This window comes from Tachyglossus aculeatus, chromosome Y4 (assembly GCF_015852505.1).
Source record: "Tachyglossus aculeatus isolate mTacAcu1 chromosome Y4, mTacAcu1.pri, whole genome shotgun sequence".
In the NCBI taxonomy this organism is placed as follows: Eukaryota; Metazoa; Chordata; class Mammalia; order Monotremata; family Tachyglossidae; genus Tachyglossus; species Tachyglossus aculeatus.
In genome coordinates this window covers 8876277-8896157 of record NC_052096.1, presented here as the reverse complement: position 1 = coordinate 8896157, position 19881 = coordinate 8876277, and the positions used below count along the sequence as shown (strand labels likewise).

The following is a 19881-nucleotide window of genomic DNA, read 5'->3' as shown; positions in this document are numbered from 1 at the left end:
ACTATGTGCAGAGCACTGGACTAAGCGCTTAACTCCAGCCAATCAGGAGTCGGGGAAGGGGGCACGGGGCGGCCACACACACACACACACGTGCGCACGCGCGCTGTCCGTCGTCGGGGGGGCCGTCTCGGGCGCCCCCTTGCGGCCGCGCGGCCCCCTGCCCGCGCTCAGACGAGGCAGCCGTCCTTGACTGCGCGGCCCGCCCCGCAGTCGGCGGGCTCGGCGCTCTTGACCTTGACGTAGATGGGGGCGTGGCCCGCCTCGCAGGGGGCGGGGTCTGCCGCCGCGGTGGCGGCGGCGGCGGCGGCGCCCCCCACAGCGGCGCAAGGCGCCAGGGGCACGTCCTCGTGGGCGGCGCAGGGGGGCGGGGCGTACTTGCGGCGCAGCGATTGGCTGACGTTCTGCGTCGGGTAGCCCAGGAGACGGGGGAGGCCCCCGCCCCGGCCGCCGGCCGAGCACGAGGGGGCCATGGCGTCCTCTCTGTGGAAAACAACAGCGGGCGTGAGGGGGCCTCCTCCGGCGGCTGTGGGGGCGGCGGCCATGGCAGCGGCAGCTCTCTTCGACGTCCTCTTCCTCCCCCCGCCGCGAGCCCCCTCAGGCTCCTTCGCCATCACCGTCGCCGGGCCTCACTGGGCGGGCGCCCGCTCTGTACTGAGCGCTCGCGAGTGGGCGGGACGACGGACGAGGCCTTCTTCGGGGCCTCGCCTGCCTATTGCCGTTTCAGTCGAGGCCACCTCGGTGCTGTCGATTCGTCCAGTCGGTCGTATTTATTGAGCGCCTACCGGGTGCAGAGCCCTGTACCGTGTTGCCAATTTGTACTTCCCAAGCGCTTAGTACAGTGCTCTGCACATAGTAAGCGCTCGATAAATACGATTGATTGATTGTACTAAGCCCTTGGAAAGTATTAACCTGCCCGGCCACGGGCTCACAGGCCAGAAGGGGGGGAGACGGACAACAAAACCGAACAGACAACAAAACCGAACAGTGCTCTGCGCGTAGTAAGCGCTCAATAAATACAATTGATGATGAGGTAGACAGGCATCAATAGCATCGGGCGCCTACTCTGGGAGAGGGCGATGAGATACAGTTGGCGGGCCCGTCCCCTGCCCTCATCCTTCTAATAATATTTATTTATTTTACTTGTACATATCTATTCTATTCTATTTATTTTGCTAGTATGTTCGGTTTTGTTCTCTGTCTCCCCCTTTTAGACTGTGAGCCCACTGTTGGGTAGGGACCGGCTCTAGATGTTGCCAGTTTGTACTTCCCAAGCGCTTAGTACAGTGCTCTGCACATAGCGCTCAATAAATACGATTGATGATGATGATGATGATAATAACAGCATTTATTAAGCGCTTACTATGGGCAAAGCACCGTTCTAAGCGCTGGGGAGGTTACAGGGTGATCAGGTTGGACCCCGGTGGGGCTCACGGTCTTAAGCCCCATTTTTTACAGATGAGGTAGCTGAGGCACGGAGGAGTTAAGTGACTCGCCCAAAGTCACACGGCTGATATTTGGTGGAGCCGGAAGGACTGTGAGCCCGTTGTTGAGTAGGGATCGCCCCTATTTGTTGCTGAACTGTACTTTCCAAGCGCTTAGTACAGTGCTCTGCGCACAGTAAGCGCTCAATAAATACGATTGAATGACTCCTTTTGTTCCTCTCCTGCATCAAGCGCCTACTCTGGGAGAGGACCATGAGATAGAGTTGGCGGGCATGTCCCCTGCCCTCATCCTTCTAGACTGTGAGCCCATTGTTGAGTAGGGATCGCCCCTATTTGTTGCTGAACTGTACTTTCCAAGCGCTTAGTACAGTGCTCTGTGCACAGTAAGCGCTCAATAAATACGATTGAATGAGTGAATGAATCCTTTTGTTCCTCTCCTGCATCGAGCGCCTACTCTGGGAAACGACGATGAGATAGAGTTGGCGGGCACATCCCCTGCCCTCATCCTTCTAGACTGTGAGCCTGTTGTTGAGTAGGGATTGCCCCTATTTGTTGCTGAATTGTACTTTCCAAGTGCTTAGTACAGTGCTCTGCACACAGTAAACGCTCAATAAATACGATCAAATGAATGAATGAATCATTTTGTTCCTCTCCTGCTTATAGTCACTTAAGTTTTGCACTCGATGGGATCTATTGAGTGCCTGCTCTGGGCAGAACGCTGTACTGAGTGCTGGGGAGAGGACTGTACCACAGAATTGCAGGCACCTTCCCGACCCAAAACCTTCTTCTGTTCCTCTCTTGTCTCCTGCCTAAAGCCACTTCAATCGAGAACTCGGTGGTGCTTATTGAGCGCTTACTCTATGCAGAGTGCTGTACTGAGCGCTTGGGGGGAAGAGAGTTCGACGAGAGTTGGCAGACTTGTTCCCTAACCACAACCTTCCTCTGTTCCCTCCTGTCCTGCCACCTATCTATTGCCACTTCAATCGCGCACTCAGTGGTATTTATTGAGCACTTACTCTGCAGAGTACTGAACTGAGTGCTTGGGAGAGGACAGTACAATAGAGTCGGCAGACACGTTCCCTGCCTAAACCTTCCTCTGTTCTTTCCTATTGCCACTTCAATCACACACTCAGTGGTATTTATTGAGCACTTACTCTGCAGAGTACTGAACTGAGTGCTTGGGAGAGGACAGTACAATAGAGTTGGCAGACACGTTCCCTGCCTAAACCTTCCTCTGTTCTTTCCTATTGCCACTTCAATCGCACACTCAGTGGTATTTATTGAGCGCTTACTCCTCAGAGTACTGAACTAACTGTTTGCTAGAGAACAGCACAACAGAGTTAGCGGACACATTCCCTACCCATAACCTTCCTCTGTTCCTTCCTATTGCCATTTCAGCTGCACACTCGGTGGTATTTATTGAGCGCTTACTCTGTGCAGAGCACTGTACTAAGGCCCCTTTCTGGCTCCATTCTCACCAGGGAGAACGGATACTATTGGTCACCCCAGCGGGCACCCAAGGCCCGGCCTAGTGGATTAAGCCACACCATCGGCCCTGTTCCAGAAGGGGCCGTGGGGGACAGCCACACCCTGACACACCTCTTTTAGGGATGATGGGGACACAGGTTCTGCCCAATGAGGTGCCCACTAGGGAATTTTGGTGGCCCAGAAGTGGGAGGGGAGGGGAGGTATCCATACCTACACCTCTCCCTCCCCACCCCTAATTTCTCTCTCTTCCTCTTCCCTCTCCTCCAGGATGCCCCCCGGGGGAGCTAATCAGTTCTGGGATCAGTCTCTATTTTTTTCTACTTTTATTTCTAGTCGATGCTGGACGGAATTATCGATTTAAGCGTTTCTAAAGCCCGGCACCTGTGCAGATCAGGGTGGGGCGAGGGATTCGGAAACTCCAGGGGACGCATGCCCTGCCCTCGAGGGGCTCACAGTCTACAGAGGCAGACGAGAGAGACATGCGAGAGGGGTGGGGGACGCCCAGAAGCCATGCACGGGCGGGAGGAGACGTGCTGCAGTTCTACGGTGGCTGATGCAGGGGGGTGGGTGTTGGGGGGCTGGGGGGTCCCCCGGAGCAGCATGCACCATGCATCAGGTTTTACCTGATCTCACTCGCCAGATCGCAGGGGTCACCGCCCCTGACCCCGCCGCCATTGCCGAAGCCGAAGCCATTGCCTCGGCCAGCGCCGGTCCCGACGCAGCACCAGCAGACGAGGCCCCAGATTCCAAGTAAGAGGGAGGCCAGCATGAGGAGGGAGCCCAGCACGGCTCCGATGATCATGCCCACTCGCCGGGCATCTGCAGAGAAAAGGCCAAGGGGATGGTGGGGGGGGAGGGGGGCAGTCGGCATGGGGAGGGACTCGGGGACCACCTCCACCCACCTCCCGAGTGCCCACCCATCCACCCATCGCCCACCCCTGCCTACCTTTGACTTTGACTTCCACCACGCACACGCTGTAGCCCACGTAGTTGGCCACGGTGCACTGATACAGGCCATCATCTCGTTTCGAGATGTCCTTCAACACGAGGTCTCCATTGTTGAGTCCGGTGCCTGAGAGAGAGGGGAAGGAGTGGGAGTCAGTCCGAGCAGCCTGCGAGGTTGGTGGTAGAGTTGCGGGGGCATCTATGCCCTCTGCCCTGATTTGTAGGACCAGGCTCGTTGTGGGCAGGGATTGTATCTTAGTGTCCGCTCCCAAGCACTCAGTACAGAGCACACAGTAAACGCTAAATAAATGCCATTGTTTGTATTTTACTATTCCATGATTGATTGTATTGTACTCTCCCAAGTGCTTAGTACAGTGCCCTGCACACAGTAAGCGCTCATTAAGTACCACCAGATTGTATTTTACTCTCCCAAGGGCTTGGTACAGTGCTCTGCACATAGTAAGCACTCAATAAATACCACTGGTTGATTGACGAACAGTGTATTCTCTCCCAGAGCTCAGTACAGGATTGTGTTCAAGACATCTCCACCTGGATGTCTGCCCGCCATCTAAAACTCAATATGTCCAAGACTGAACTCCTTATCTTCCCTTCCAAACCCTGCCCTCTCCCTGACTTTCCCATCACTGTTGATGGCACTATCATCCTTCCCGTCTCACAAGCCCGCAACCTTGGTGTCATCCTCGACTCTTCTCTCTCGTTCACCCCTCACATCCAATCCGTGACCAAAAACTGCCGGTCTCACCTCCACAGCATCGCCAAGATCTGCCCTTTCCTCTCCATCCAAACCGCTACCCTACTGGTTCAATCTCTCATCTTATCCCGGCTGGATTACTGCATCAGCCTCCTCTCTGATCTCCTATCCTCCTGTCTCTCCCCACTTCAGTCTATACTTCACGCTGCTGCCCAGATCATCTTTGTGCAGAAACGCTCTGGGCATGTTACTCCCCTCCACAAAAACCTCCAGTGGCTACCAATCAACCTATGCATCAGGCAAAAACTCCTCACCTTCGGCTTCAAGGCTCTCCATCACCTTGCCCCCTCCTACCTCACCTCCCTTCTTTCCTTCTACAGCCCAGCCTGCACCCTCCACTCCTCTGCCGCTAACCTCCTCACTTTGCCTCGTTCTCGCCTGTCCCGCCGTCGACCCCCGGCCCATATCCTCCCCCTAGCCCGGAATGCCCTCCCTCTGCACACCTGCCAAGCCAGCTCTCTTCCTCCCTTCAAAGCCCTACTGAGAGCTCACCTCCTCCGAGAGGCCTTCCCAGACTGAGCCCCCTCCTTCCTCTCCCCCTCCCCCCAATCCTACCTCCTTCCCCTCCCCACAGCACCTGTATATATGTTTGTACAGATTTATTACTCTATTTTACTTGTACGTATTTACTATTCTATTTTATTTTGTTAATATGTTTTGTTTTGTTGTCTGTCTCCCCCTTCTAGACTGTGAGCCCGCTGTTGGGTAGGGACCGTCTCTATAGGTTGCCAACTTGTACTTCCCAAGCGCTTAGTACAGTGCTCTGCACACAGAAAGTGCTCAATAAATACGATCGAATGAATGAATGAATGCACCCATTAAGCGCTTAATAAATACTATTACTACTACTTCAGCTACTACTACTGGGAAGTAGCGTGGCCCAGTGGAAAGAGCATAGGCTTGGGAGTCAGAGGATATGGGTTCTAATCCCAGCTCTGCCACTTGTCTGCTGTGTAAACTTTGGCAAGCCACTTCACTTCTCTGTGCCTCAGTTACCTTATCTGCAACATGAGGATTAAGAATGTGAGCGCCACGTGGGATGGGGACTGTGTCCAACCTGATTACCTTGTATCTGCCCCAGCGCTTACAACAGTGCTTGGTGCATAGTAAGCACTTAACAAATACCACAATTATTACTATTACTACTACCTGGACGTCTGTTGCAGCCCGGTGCGTGAACATAGTATGTGTCTCTATGTGTCTCCCCCATCAGACAGGAGGGTGGGGAACGAGTGTCTGGTTTCTGTTGCATCCTGTTGTATTCCCCCCTGCGAAGCGCTCAGTATAGAGCTGAGCACTCAACAGAGGCTCAATCAATGCCATTGGAATGGCATTCCTTGGGTCCCCATAAGTTGTGTTAGGACCCAGAGCCTCAAGTCAACTGAGGGGAGGGTGGGCCTTTAAATTGGGGGACCCCCAGAGTCATGCAAAATGCCCTTCCCCCCATCAACTTCTATTGCTAGTTTACTCTCCCAAGCACTCAAGAGTGCTATGCACACAGTAGCTGCTAAGTCCTATTGATCAATTAGTTTATGAACTCCTTCAGGGCAGGAATTAGGTCTTCCACTACTACTGTACTCTCCCAAATGTGTAATACAGTGCTCTGCACACAGTAGGTTTTTGTACATACTACTGATGATATTACATCTCCCCTGAAAACTGTCAGCTCCCTGAAGTCAGGAATGATCTTTTCTAAGTCTTGAACTCTTACTATAGTACTCAGCCCCCAGTCGGTGCTCAATACATACTTGTGACTGATCAATTACTTTGTGTCTGTCTCTCCTGACTGTAAGGTTCCTGAAGGCAGGGATCATGTCTTCTAACTGAACTGTACTTTCCCAAGCACTTAATATAGTGTTCTGCACACAATAGGTGCTCAATAAATGCCATGGACGGATGGATGGATGGTTGGATGGACTGGTTGGTGGGTGGCTAGTTGCATGGATTTAAGACTGTAAGCTCATTGTGGGCAGGGAATGTGTCTGGCAACTCTGTTGTACTGTACTCTCTCAAGCCCTTAATAAAGTGCTCTGCAAACCGTAAGTGCTCACTATATACAAATGATTGATTGGATGGACAAATGAATGGATGGATGAATTAGTGGATGAATGGGTGGATGCATGGATAGATGGATGGGTGGGTGGGTGGCTAGATGGATGGAGGATGAATTTAAGACTATGAGCTCATTGAGGACAGGGAATGTGTCTAGCGCTCTGTTATACTCCACTCTCCTAGTGTTTAGTACAGTGTTCTGCACACAGTAAGTGCTCAATATATACAACCAATTGGATGGATGGATGGATAAAACTGGTGGATGGGTGGATGGACAGATGGGCGGGCAAATGGCTAGATGGATGAATGTGTGTGTGGGTGGGCGCCCCATCTCCCGCTTGCCCCACTGACATCCGGGCCCAACTCACCGCTGGAGATGGAGCTTTGATAGGACTCCTGGTAGGAAACCTCGGAGTGGTAGCTGTGCTGGGAGTTGTAGGAGCCGGCACGGTAGGGGTGGGTGGTGCTACTCAGCTTAGTCCACTTGTAGGCCAGGGGAGGCGTGCCTCCGTTGGCGAAGCACTTCAGCACCAGGTCATTGCCGTAGCTCATGCGGCCCTCAGTCCAGCACATGGGCACCGCGGGCCTTGCTGCCATGGAGGACGGGGGCAGGAGGCAGCGGGATCGGGGGGAAGGGAGGGAAGAAGACAATGGGACAACAGGGGGAGAGGTCAGCCAACTAGAGGAGCCTCGTGGCAACCCCCCTCTACCTCATCCCCCAGCGTGACCCATTTGGGAAGCCCTCACCCTGAAACGCATTCCCTGGTCTCCTCAGGCCATTTGGTCCAGCCCCCTGCCTCCGGGCCGGTGACGAATCCCTCTGGGAAAGGGGGCGTTGGTTCTTCCGTTTGGAGAAGCTCCCCAGGGGTGGAGATGTCACACCCTCTTTCGATTGCCTCGGCCCAGGACTAATCCCCTTGACTCTCCAGGAAGTCCTTCCTTACATCCAGCCACCTGCTTTCCCATCTTAATCTACTTCCTCCTGTTTGGGCCTCTGGGGACTCAGTGGCCGGTTGGCATCCTCCCCCTCACAGCCCAAGGAAACCTGTCAGGGCCAGTGGCCGAGCAGAGGGACCAAGGGACTGGGAGTCAGGACACCCGAGTTCTAGTCCCGGCTCTGCCCCTGGCTGGCGGTGTGACCTTAGGCAACGTGCTCAGCCTCTCTGGGCTTTACTCTCCTCAGCTGTACAACGACAGTAAGATAGATGGTGAGCCTCACGTGGGACAGGGACTATGTCCAACCTGTTAGTCGTGCATCTGCCCCAGCGCTTAGAACAGTGCCTGGCACATAGCGTTTAAACAAATACCATTTTTTTTTTTAAATGTGGGACATGGACTGTGTCCAACCTGATTAACTTGTGTCTACCCCAGTGCTTAATACAGTGCCTGGCACATAATAAGCCCTTAGTAAATACCATTTTTTAAGTGGGACATGGACTGTGTCCAACCTGTAACCCCAGCGCTTAGTATAGTGTCTGGCACATAGTAAGCACTTAACAAATACCATTTTTAAAAACATGGGACATGTACTGTGTCCAACCTGATTAACTCATATCTATCCCAGCTCTTAGAATTCGGCCTGGCACGTAGTAAACGCTTAACAAATGCCATTTTTTTAAAATATGAGACATGGACCATGTCCAACCTGATAAACTTGTATCTGCCTCAGCCCTTAGAACAGTGCCTGACATGTAGTAAGCTCTTAACAAAGACAATTAAAAAAAATGTGGGACATGGATGTATCCAACCTGATTAACTGGTATCAACCCCAGCGCTTAGTTCAGTGCCTGGCACATAGTAAGCACTTAACAAATACCATTTTTTAAAAAGTGGGACTTAGACTGTGTCCAACCTGATTAACTTGTATCTACCCCAGTGGTTAGTACAATGCCTGGCACATAGTAAGCACTTAACAAATACCAATTTTTTAAAATGTGGAACATGGACCGTGTCCAACCTGATTAACTTGTATCTACCCCAGCGCTTAGTACAGTGCCTGGCACATAGTAAGCACTTAACAAATACCATTTTTTTTAAGTGGGACATGGACTGTGTCCAACCTGTAACCCCAGCGCTTAGCATTGTGTCTGGCACATAGTAAGCACTTAACAAATGTCGTTTTTACAAAAAGGGGAGGAGGGGAGGGGAGGACAGGGAGTGGGGCTCTCCATCCCCACCCCTGGGGCCGAGGGAGGGGTCTAGATGAGGAAGGTCGAGGGGGCGAACCTTGGACGGTGACGACGACCTTGCGGGAGGCCATGGTGGTCTTCTTGACCCGGCACTCGTAGGTGGCCGTGTCGGCGACCTGCAGGTTCATGAGGTTGATGGAGGCATCATATTGGCTGGGGTCTTGGGCGGCGAAGCGGACTCGCTGCTGCAGGTGCGGGAGGCTCCCCTGGTTGATGCGCTTGTCCTGGTAGCTGAGAAACTGGGGGTTGGGGCAGTGGGGGGTGGGTGAGCCTCTCTTTTAGACTGTGAGCCCACTGTTGGGTAGGGACTGTCTTTATATGTTGCCAACTTGTACTTCCCAAGTGCTTAGTACAGTGCTCTGCACACAGTAAGTGCTCAATAAATACAATTGATTGATTGATTGACCCCAGAGACCCGTCCGTCCCTCCCGCCCCCTGCCCCGGCAGGACACTTACCACATTCTCCCGGTGCAAGGGGTCCGAGTTGAGCAGCATCCACTCGATGTCCAGCCCGTTGGGGCCGTAGTCCTCGGGGTCCAGCATGTAGGGACAGCCCAAGCGGACATTGTCCCCTTCGGCCAGGTACAGGACCTCCTGGCCGTCCCCGCTGATGCGGACCGCGGAGAGCAGGGCTGGGGGACGAGGAGCAGGAGTGGGGAGGGCAGAGTTATTATCGTTCATAATAATAATAACAATACTAATAATTGCTTCTAGACCGTGAGCCTGTTGTTGGGTAGGGATTGTCTCTTTCTGTTGCTGAATTGTACTTTCCAAGCACTTAGCATAGTGCTCTGCACACAGTAAGTGCTCAATAAATACGATCGAATGAATTAATGAATGGTATTTGTTAAGCGCTTATTCATTCATTCGATCGTATTTATTGAGCGCTTATTGTGTGCAGAGCACTGTACTAAGCGCTTGCAGAGTACAGTTCAGCAATTCATGCCTAATATGTGCCAAGCATGGCACAGAGGCTAGAGCACAGGCCCGGGAGTTAGAAGGTCATGGGTTCTAATCCCTGTTCTGCCACTTGTCTGCTGTGTGACCCTGGGCAACTCACTTCACTTCTCTGGGCCTCAGTTACCTCATCTGTAAAAAGGGGATTGAGACTGTGAGCCCCCATGTGGGACAGGGAGTGTGTCCAACCCCATTTGCTTGTATCCACCCCAGTGCTTAGTACAGTGCCTGGCACACAGTAAGCGCTTAAGAAATACCTTTATTACTACTATTACTAAGTGCTGGTGTGGGTACAAGCAAATCAGGCTCGACGAAGTCCCTATCCCACGAAGGTCTCACTTTCTCGATCCCCACTTGACAGAGGAGGGAACCGAGGCCCAGAGAAGGAAAGTGACTTGCCCGAGGTCACACAGCAGACATGTGTTGGGGGGAGGAGAGTCTGAGGGGGTGGATGGGGGCACGTGGGCGAGGTTGGAGGGATGGGGAGTGTGTGGGCTGGGGGCAAGGGGTGGAGAAAGGGAGGGCAAGGTTAGAAGGGGGGAGGAGAAACTGGAGGGTTGGGGTGGCACGTGGGTGAGGGGTAGGGGCAGGGTGGATCTGAGGGGAGGGGGCGCGCAGGAGAGGGGGTGGGCTGAGGTGTCTCCTCCTACTAGACTGTGAGCCCGTTGTTGGGTAGGGACCATCTCTAAATGTTGCCAACTTGTACTTCCCAAGCGCTTAGTACAGTGCTCTGCACACAGTAAGCACTCAATAAATACGACTGAATGAATGAATGAATGAGAGCAGGAATGCGGGAGGTACATGAGAGTGAATGTAAGGAGATGAAATTGTATATGTGTGTGTGTTTGAATATGTGCAGGAGTGTGGATTTGTCTCTAGGACAGACCCCTCCAGGGCAGGCACTCTGAATGGGTGTGTTTTGTGTATCTGAGACCCCTAATGTGAGTGTATGGGAATGTTTGGGTGGGGAATGTTACTAGTGTGTTGGAGGTTTTTTTGCGGTGGTGGTCTGTGTGTGTCTGAGAGTGTGGGAGTGTTTGTGTGGGAGGTGGCTGTAGTGTGAAGGGATATCTAGGTGTGACTGTGAGATCGTGTGTGAGAGTGATGGAGTGTGAGACTGTGTTTCAGTTTGGTACAGTGCAGTGCTCTGCACACAGTAAGTACTCAGTAATTACCATTCATTGATTGACTGTGAGTTTCTGTGGCTGAGACTGCCTACCCATGGGTGTGTAGTAGAAGTAATAATATTGATTTATCTATGCCTGTGTTTGTGTACATTCATTCAGTCATATTTATTGAGTGTTTACTGTGTGCAGAGCACTGTACAAAGTGCTCGGGAGAGTACACTACAACAATAAACAGGTACATTCCCTGCCCACAAAGAGCTTGCAGTCTACAGGGGGGGCCTTGTGGCATGGCCACTCTGTGTGTGTGGAGGGGGGGGGTGTCTGTTCAAGTGAGTCAGGGGATGCATGTGTGTTTATATGCCGCAGGATGAGTGTGTATGCCTCTGGGCCTGCTGATGAGCATATGTGTGCTTATGACTGGGTGGTGGGGTGTGTGTTTGTGTGCCTCTGTGTCTCTGAGCCTGTGTGAGATCATCTGTCTGTTTACATCTGCTAGTATGTCTGTGTGTGTCTGCCTCTGTGTATTTGTGTCTCTAGCTTTGTGTCTGTTTTGTAAGAGTATATGTGCGGTTGTATCAGTGTGTTCGTGTGTCTCCATATATTGATATCTCTGCCTTTGTATTTCTGAGTCTGAGACTATATGTGTGTGTCTTTGTGTCTGTGTGTATTTGTGTGTCTCCCTCTGTGGACCTGTGGCTCTGTCCTTGTGTCTCCGAGCCTCGTGGAAGCATATGTGTGGTGGTATCTATGTGTGTTTGTGTGCCTGTCTCTGTGCCTCTGTCTTTATGTCTCCAAGCCTCGCGGGAGCATGGGTGTTTGAGGTTATATCTGTCTATGTGCATGCCTCTCTCTGTGGATATGTGTCTGTGTGTTTGTGTGTCTCTGAGCCTTATGGGAGTATATGTGTGTGGTTGTATCCGTGTATGTGAGTGCCACTCTCTGTAGATATGGATCTCTGTTTTTGTGTCAATGAGCCTTATGGGTGCGTGTGTGTGTGTGTGTCTCCTTAAGTCTTGTGGAAGTGTGTGTGTGTGTGTGTGTGTGTGTGTCAATGACCTCGTATGAAGGGGGCATGGGGGGATTGTCTTGCCAGGGGAGGGGGACTGAGGGTCGGTCGGACACACACACACACACACACACACACACACACACACACACAGAGACTCAGAGCGTCCTCCCGCGACTGGTTCTCCGCTGAGTCAGCGGAGCCCCGCCCCGGCCTTGCCCCGGCCCAGCCGGCCTTTCCTGTCCGGACCTCGGACCCCGGGCCCCCCGGGCCCCCGGTCCCCCGGCCCCCAGCCCCGGTCCCGCCGACAGCCTCCCCGCGGCAGCCTCCCCTCAGCAGCCTCCCCTCCGGCCTCCACCTCGCGGCCTCGGACGGACCCGGGGAACCGGTCAGACCCTCCTCCCCGCCCGCAGCACCGAAACGCCGCTGCCCTGCCTCCCCCGAGACCCCCCCCCAGGACCCCCGGGACCCCCCTTCCCCCACCCCCCGCTCCCTCCACCGCCCCTGGGGCACCCTCCGTCTCTGCCGACGCTCTGTCTCTGCCTCTGTCTCCTCCCCTCCATCCCTCCCTGTCCATCTCTCGGTCCCTCGGTCTCTCTCTGTCTCACCCTGACTCTAGATTTCTCTCCGTCTTTGTCTGGGTCTCTCTGTCGGTCTGCCCCTGTCTCTCTTTCTCTCTCCGTCTCTTGTCTCTCTCCCCGCGTCTCCATCCTTCCCCTGCTGTTGGTCTGTCTTTACGTCCGTGCCTCGCAATCAGCTGCACCTCTCAGCACACTCACCAACTCGTCCCTTGACACGCACATACACACACACACACACACACACACACACACAAATCACTCCCATACTCTCACACTCGTAAACGCACAACGTCCACCTCTGGCTCACAGCTCCCCCCCCCCGCCCCCCCCCGTCACTCCCACAAATCCTCTGTTTTCCTTTCAAGTCTCTCCCGTCACTCCCACAAATCCTCTGTTTTCCTTTCAAGTCTCTCTGAGTTTCCACCTCTCTCTGTCACTCATACCTGAGTTTCCACCTCTCTCTGTCACTCATACCTGCATAGATCCACACCAGCACGCGCGCGCCAACACTTACACACCCATACACACGTGCGCAAACACATGCAATCCGTATACAACCACAGACATAGCCACACAGATCGACACGCAAACACCCTCACCAGGTACACACGCACACCAGTTACACTCGCCCCCCTTACCCTAAAAAACACAACCACAAGCATGACCACACAGACACACACAAACATGGGCTCTGGCCAAAGGATGGGGCTTTGGCGGGGGGGGGGGGGGGGGGGAGGTTTCCTTCCCCCTCAGCCCGGGACTCCCCATCCGCCCCACGCCCCCCTCAAGACCCCTTGAACCCGGGCGCCGACAGGACAGCAGGACGAGTCAGAGAAAAGGGAAGGAGGAGGAGGAGGAGGAGGAAGAGGGGGGATGATAATAATAATAATAATGGTACTTGTTAAGCGCTTACTAGGTGCCGAGCACTGGTCTAAGCGCTGGGGTAGATACAACTTAATCAGATCGGACTGATAACAGATGAGGTAAACTGAAGCCCAGAGAAGTGAAGTGACTTGTCCAAGGTCACACAGCAGACTTGTGGTGAAGTCGGGATTAGAACCCAGGTCCTTCTGACTCCCGGGCCCGGATTCTCACCCACTAAATTACGCCGGGGAAGATGTGGGGTGGGGGTGGGGGGTCGACGAAGAAGGTGGGGGAGGAGGAGAGAAGGGCTAAGAGGAGGGGGGAAGAAGGAGGAGGAAGAGGAGGAGGAGGAGGAGGTGGGGGGAAGGACGAGGAAGAGAAGGAGAGGGAAGAAGTGGAGGAGGAGGAAGAGGAGGGAGGGCTAACGGTTGAAACTGAGACGTCGGATCACCGCCCGTCCCATCCCATCCTATCCCATCCCGTCCCGTCCCGGTGCGTCGCAGGCTGCAGCCGCTAATTAGCGATAAGGATCCCTATCTCAGCCTGGCGTGGCTCAGTGCCGCCCGGGGCGGGCGAGCAGGCTGGCAAAGAGCCCATGGGCACGGCCCGCTGCCTACGGGTCGGAGAACCACCGGACTCAAGGGTCGGGGGTGAGATGCTCCCCCAACTCCCGCCTCCCTCCCTCCTCCCGCACCCGGCTGGAAGTTTGCACCAAGTCTAGCCCCAATCCGGCCTGCTGCAGGCTGAGGCGGGAAGGACCAAAGTGGGGGGTCGGGGGGCTTTCTCCAGTCTATCAGGGGAACCGGGTCATCCCTCCCGGGGCGGGGGCGCGGGGGGCGTTCACACACTCCCTCGCCCACACGGGGACGCAGGGTCGCGTCAGCCGCGGCTTGGAGCATCACAAACTCATGGATGCGCGGATGAGAATCCGGCTAGATTCACTACAACCTGCTCACCCCCATCACGCCTCGTTCCGTCTCCCTGTCTCTCTCTCTATCTATCTATCTCTATCTCTGTCTCTGTCTGTCTCTCTCTCTCACACACCCCTCCAGTACCCAGAGACACATATTCAACAACCTTTATGCACCACACACACACACATGCACGCACGCACTAGCCTACACCACTCTGGCACCCAGAGATACGATTTCAGAAACCTTTTTTCACCTCATAAACACGGAGACACATTTTTTACTTCCCCACGGACACACGTGGGGAAATCCAGAGATGCCACAGAGACAGGATTACTAAAGATACCTCCGGAGATGAACTCCCACAGAGACGCACAAATTCACATCCCCAGATATACACCCATAGGGACCCAAAGCTACCCACAGAGACACACAAATTCAATCCCACGGAGAACATAGACATGCACCCACGGAGATCCAAAGATGCCCACAGCGACAAATATCCACGGGTACACACAAATTCATAACCCTCAGAGACAAATTCACGGCCAGAGAGAGCACAGATATGCACCCACGGAGACACACAAATTCACTCCCACAGAGACCCAAAGGTACCCGTAGAAACACACCAATTCACTCCTACAGAGACACAAAGATACCCACAGAAATACGTAGGTGGGCCCACAGACGCACACAGCGTTTCACACAGATATCCACAAATTCACTCATACACACATAACCTCAGAGACACACAGTTATACTTCCAGAGGTACATAGATATGTACCCCGAAAGATACCTAGGGGGACATAAGAAACAGGCAAATCCCCACAGGGGCACACACACACATACACGTCATACATTAGAGACCACAACCTAGGTGCTCAGGGTCTCATACAAATCGTGATGCAAGCACTCAGACACACATTCTCTCTCCCCGGGCCCACGGTCACGCCTCCACTCAAGTCCACGAACACACTCTGCCACAAGCGTCTCCTCCACCCAACTGAGGGGTTATCCCCTACCCCGCGCCCCCTTTTCCCCCCGGTGCCCCTCTCCTACCATCACACTCCCCGCCACAGCCCAAAGTGACTTGCGCAAGTCACTTCACTTCTCTGTGCCTCAGTTCTCCTGTCTGTAAAATGGGGGTGGGGGGTTAAGACCGTGAGCCCCATTTGGGACAGGGATTGGGTCCAACTTGATAAGCTTGGATCTCCCCCACAGTTCAGTACAATGCCTGGCACATAGTAAGCGCTTAACAAGTACCATTAAAAAAAAGGAGTGGGGGTTTTCCTTCTTTATTCCCAGAGGGGGTTCCCCTCCATAATCTCCATCACCAGCCCGTCTAGGAATTGGAGTACGGGGAACCGGTGCTTTCCCACCGAAGACCCCTAGAATCAGACACCACCACCACCCCCCGACCCTCGCTGGCTCGAAACCCCTCTCCCCACGCCCCGGGAGGCGGCGGGAATAGAAAGAGTGGGAGAAAAGTCTGCAGCCCATCAGAGAAAAAGCCAGCTCACGATCCCAATGTGGAAACAGGTCTTTCACACAGAGACCCCAACCGCATCCTTCTGCGACCCCCCTCTCCGGTCCCCAGACAGGTCAGGGGCCGCAGCCCCGAGATCACCCAGGCGAGACCCTTCCCCAATCCCCCCTTCCCCACCCAAAGCCACCAAGCAGGGTAGATACGTTCCAAACGCGAAAGAGCTGGGGAATGGGGGAACGAGGCACCCCTAAACTCTTCTCTGCTGGCTGGATCCACCGGCCCACCACACATCTCACCCGCCCCCCCCCCCAAAAAAAAAAATCCCCCCTGCTTATTCCTGGACACGGGAGGCGCAGAGCTCCTATCTTTCCCATCTGGGCTGGAAGTTGACTGTGAGTCTCACCCCAAGCCGGCCTGCTGCGTTCTCCGAGCCGGGCTGAGGTTGGTGAGGGGGTGCTGGACGGGAACGGAGATTCTCCCTCGGGCCCCTCCCCGCTTACCTGGGCTCAGGCACAGGAGCAAAAGATGCACGGCGAAGCGCCCATCCATGGCTGGACAATTCCCCCAAGGGGTCCGGACGCGGCTGGGCAGAGCTGGGGGAGGGGGAGGGGGGTGTGCAGGGCCGGGCCCGGGGCCGGGAAAGGGTCTGGGGTCTCGGGGTGGGGGGAGAGGGGGGGCGGGGGTCCTGGCAGGCTGGCGGAGGGACGGGGGGGCCGGGGCCGGGGCTGGGCGGACTGTGACCGGGAGCCGGGCGGGTCGGAGTTATTTCTACGGGAGGGAGGGGCCCCCCGCCCGCCTTAATTAGCGGGGTGACGAGGTGGCCTACCCCGGTATTAGCCGGCGCTCACCCAAGCGCTTCCCCGGGCCGCGGGGCGCGGGGCAGGAGGGGAGGGGGAGGAGTGGGTCAAGGGTGTGAAGGTGGAGGGGCGGAGTGGGAGGGGAGGAAAGGGGGCGCCAGGCCTTGTAATTAAGGAGGCTCATAAACCCGCGCTTCCTCCCCCCGGCTCCCGGGCCCCGCCGTGGCCGGCGTCCCTTTCCCGGTACCTGGATCCCCCCCTCCCAGACCCCCGCCCCCACCCATCCCCGGCGGGGGGCAGCGGGAACGGGGAAACCACGGGACTCCACGGGACGGCTTGGGGGGGCCTCCCCCACGGCCGTCCCTCCCCAGCCGCGTCCCCGCCGGAGCGTCAGGGGTTAAGGAGACCCGGGGCGGGGGGCGGGGACGATGCCCTCCGTAGGCGTAGGGGCAGGTCCCAGCCACCCTCCCCACGAAAAAAGACCCCGCTGTCCGCCCCCCACCCAAGTTTCCCAATTTCAGGGCCCCTCCCGCGCCTGGGGTGGGACGGTGGGCGGTGGTCAACGACCCCCGACCCCGGAGGGGAGGGGGTAAAGGCTGGAGAGGAGGCCGAGGCCGTCGGCAGTTTGGAGGGGCAAGGGGCTAGGGCCCAGGGTGGTCGCCGGGAGCATCTAAGAAGGGGAGGGGGGTTGGATGTCTTGGAGAGGGGAGGGGGAATAGGGTAAACTGAAAGGGGAGGGGGCTGTCAGCTGGTCATAGAGGGGAGAAGGGACTAGGAGGGGGGAATGGGGCAAGCTGATGGGGGGCTGGAGGTCGTTAAGGGGAGAAGGGGCTAGGAGGATCTTGGAAGGGGAGGGGATGGGGGGTCGTTGAGGGGGTGGGAATGGAGTTGAAGGAATCGGGAGTGGTTGGGGACTGGGGTCTTGGGGGGCTGGGAATGGGGGGCGCAGGGGGAGATTGGGGAACCGATTTAGGGGACCCAGGAGTGCCCCACCCCTACCCTTCTCCGACCCCTGACTCCGACTCCCTTCCCAGATCCCAGCTCACTGTGCCCCTCAACCCCCGCGCCCTCCCCCGCTGCCTAGGCATGGGCGGGGGAGCCCCGGGGGTAGGAGGTGCGGGGAGGTGATGGGAAGGGGTGGGAGGATGAGCCCGGGGCGGAGGGGGGGGGGGGGACAGGGCTGGGGTGGAGGGGGACAGGGGCCGGAGTCGGGGCGGGGGCTCTGTCCCTCCCAGCGGGGGCAAGGACAGAAACCGGTTGTGTGAGCTGTGAGGGGCCAGGATGAGGCCCAGGGGTGGGGGACCCGAGCTTCCTTTGCGAGCCACAAGGCAGGACCAACTGGGCCTCGGGGGCGGGTGGGGGGTGGCTGTGTGTGTGTGCGCGTGAGTACATGTGAATGTGTGTGGAAGTGGGGACATCAGCTTGATGCACCTGTGTGTGTATGTTTGTATGTGCATGTATGTGTGTGCGTAGGTATGGAAGTGGGCTTAGGAGTTAGAAGGTCATGGGTTCTAATCCCAGCTCTGCCACTTGTCTGTTGGGTGACCTTGGGCAAGTTAGTTCACTTATCTGGGCCTCAATTACCTTATCTGGAAAATGGGGATTGAGAGTGAGAGCCCCACGTGAGACAGGGATTGTGTCCAACCTGATTTTCATATATCCACCCTAGCGCTTAGTACAGTGCCTGGCACATAGTAAGTGCATAACAAATGCCACTGTCATTGTAATAATAATGGTATTGGTTAGATAATAATAATAGTGTTCGTTGAACGCTTACTACGTGCCAGACACTGTACTAAGCGCTGGGGTGGATAGAAGCAAATCGGGTTGGACACAGTCCCTGTCCCACGTGGGACTCACGGCCTCAAATCCCCATTTTCCAGCTGAGGGAACTGAGGCCCAGAGAAGTGAATCGACTTGCCCAAGGTCACACAGCAGACAGGCGGCAGAGCCGGGATTAGAATCCTTGAACTTCTGACTCCAAGGCCCGTGCTCTATCCACTATGCCATACTGCTTTTATATGTCAGTTGTCAGCTGGATGCACCTGTGTATGTGTGTATGTGCATGTTTGTGTGCGCAAGTATGTGTCTTTTTTGGTGTGGAAGTGGGGACGTCAGCTGTATGCACCTGTATGTGTGTGTATGCGAGTGTGACTGCATGGCTGGGTGAATTGCTTTCTAGGTGTCTCTGGTCATATGTAGAAATAGTGTCTGTGTGTGCATATGTTTGTCTTTGTATATGTGTGTCAGAGGGCGTGTGTGCATCGGTGTGTGTCTGGGTGCCTGTGACTGCGGGTCTGGATATCTGGGTGATGTCTGGTAGGGGGAGGTGTCTGATCTCACCGTGTACGTTTGCGCATCTGTCTGTGAGCAAGTGTGTGAGTACCTCTGGGGAGGGGACGGCCCGTGTGTGATTGTGCATTTTTTATGGTATTTGTTAAGCGCTTACTATGTGCCAGGAACTGTTCTAAGCGCTGGGATGGAGATACAAGCTAATCAGGCTGGACACAGTCCATGTCCTACGTGGGGCTCACAGTCTTCATCCTCATTTTACAGATGAACTGACTGAGGCACGGAGAAGTGAAGTGACATGCCCAAGGTCACACAGCAAGCAAGTGGTGGAGTGGAGATTAGAACCCAGGTCCTACTGACTCCTGGGCCCGTGCTCTATCAACTAGGCCATGCTGCTTCTCTGCTGTTTGTGTCTATAGAGCTCTTTGTGCGTGCATACGGTTGTTGCCTATGTACATCTCTTTGTGGACAGCAGGATGTGATTGGGGGGATCAGGGCTGACTTTCTGTGTGTGTGTGTGTGTGTGTGTGTGTGTGTGTGTATCTGTGTCCGAGGACTGTAGGCCCGCATACACGTGGGAGTCTGCTTGCGTGTGTGTGAGTTTATGCGTCCCTGGGAGTCTGTGTTTATTTCTAAGTGTCTGTGTTGTGTATGCGTCTGTGGGTGTGTAATCTCGGGGTGTGCGTGCATGCACCCGTGTGCACTTCGGTGGGAGCCCGCCCCCGGGAGTCTTTCTCCTAGTGGCAAGTGTCCGGGTGGGAGTGGGAGGGGAGGGGGGTGCTGGGTGCGTGGGAAGCTGAGTGAGAGGGGGATAAAGCAGGGGAAAGGACGGGGTGAGGGGGGGAGTTGAGGGGAGCCGAGAGGGTTGGGGGGTAAGTAACCCCCGGTCACTCACCGCAGCCCTCGGGGTCCCCGGGGACCCGGCCCAGGGCAGTGTGGAAGGGGTTCCCCCAAGAAAATGACACCCACAT

The 19881-nt window shown here is 55.3% G+C and overlaps 1 protein-coding gene across 1 annotated transcript; it reads right to left on the bottom strand.

Annotated features, from left to right (window-relative positions):
* Positions 1 to 167: 167 nt before the first annotated feature.
* On the bottom strand, positions 168 to 19881 carry VSIG8 (V-set and immunoglobulin domain containing 8). Its single transcript, XM_038768452.1, has 9 exons — positions 19806 to 19881; positions 16866 to 17153; positions 16322 to 16414; positions 9345 to 9520; positions 8926 to 9127; positions 7068 to 7289; positions 3877 to 4002; positions 3554 to 3749; positions 168 to 480 (listed from the first exon to the last, which is right to left on the bottom strand). The coding sequence occupies exons 1-9, from the start codon at positions 19879 to 19881 to the stop codon at positions 168 to 170; spliced, it is 1692 nt and encodes a 563-aa protein (XP_038624380.1).

Bases quoted from the DNA above. Each gene is read 5' to 3' on its own strand.
- VSIG8 (XM_038768452.1), bottom strand. From the start codon at position 19,881: ATGTGGGTGTCATTTTCTTGGGGGAACCCCTTCCACACTGCCCTGGGC. The intron at 7,290-8,925 runs GTTCGCCCCCTC...CCTCCATGGCAG, and splicing joins GGTCGTCGTCACCGTCCAAG to CAAGGCCCGCGGTGCCCATG. The intron at 3,750-3,876 runs GTAGGCAGGGGT...TTTTCTCTGCAG, and splicing joins GGTGGAAGTCAAAGTCAAAG to ATGCCCGGCGAGTGGGCATG.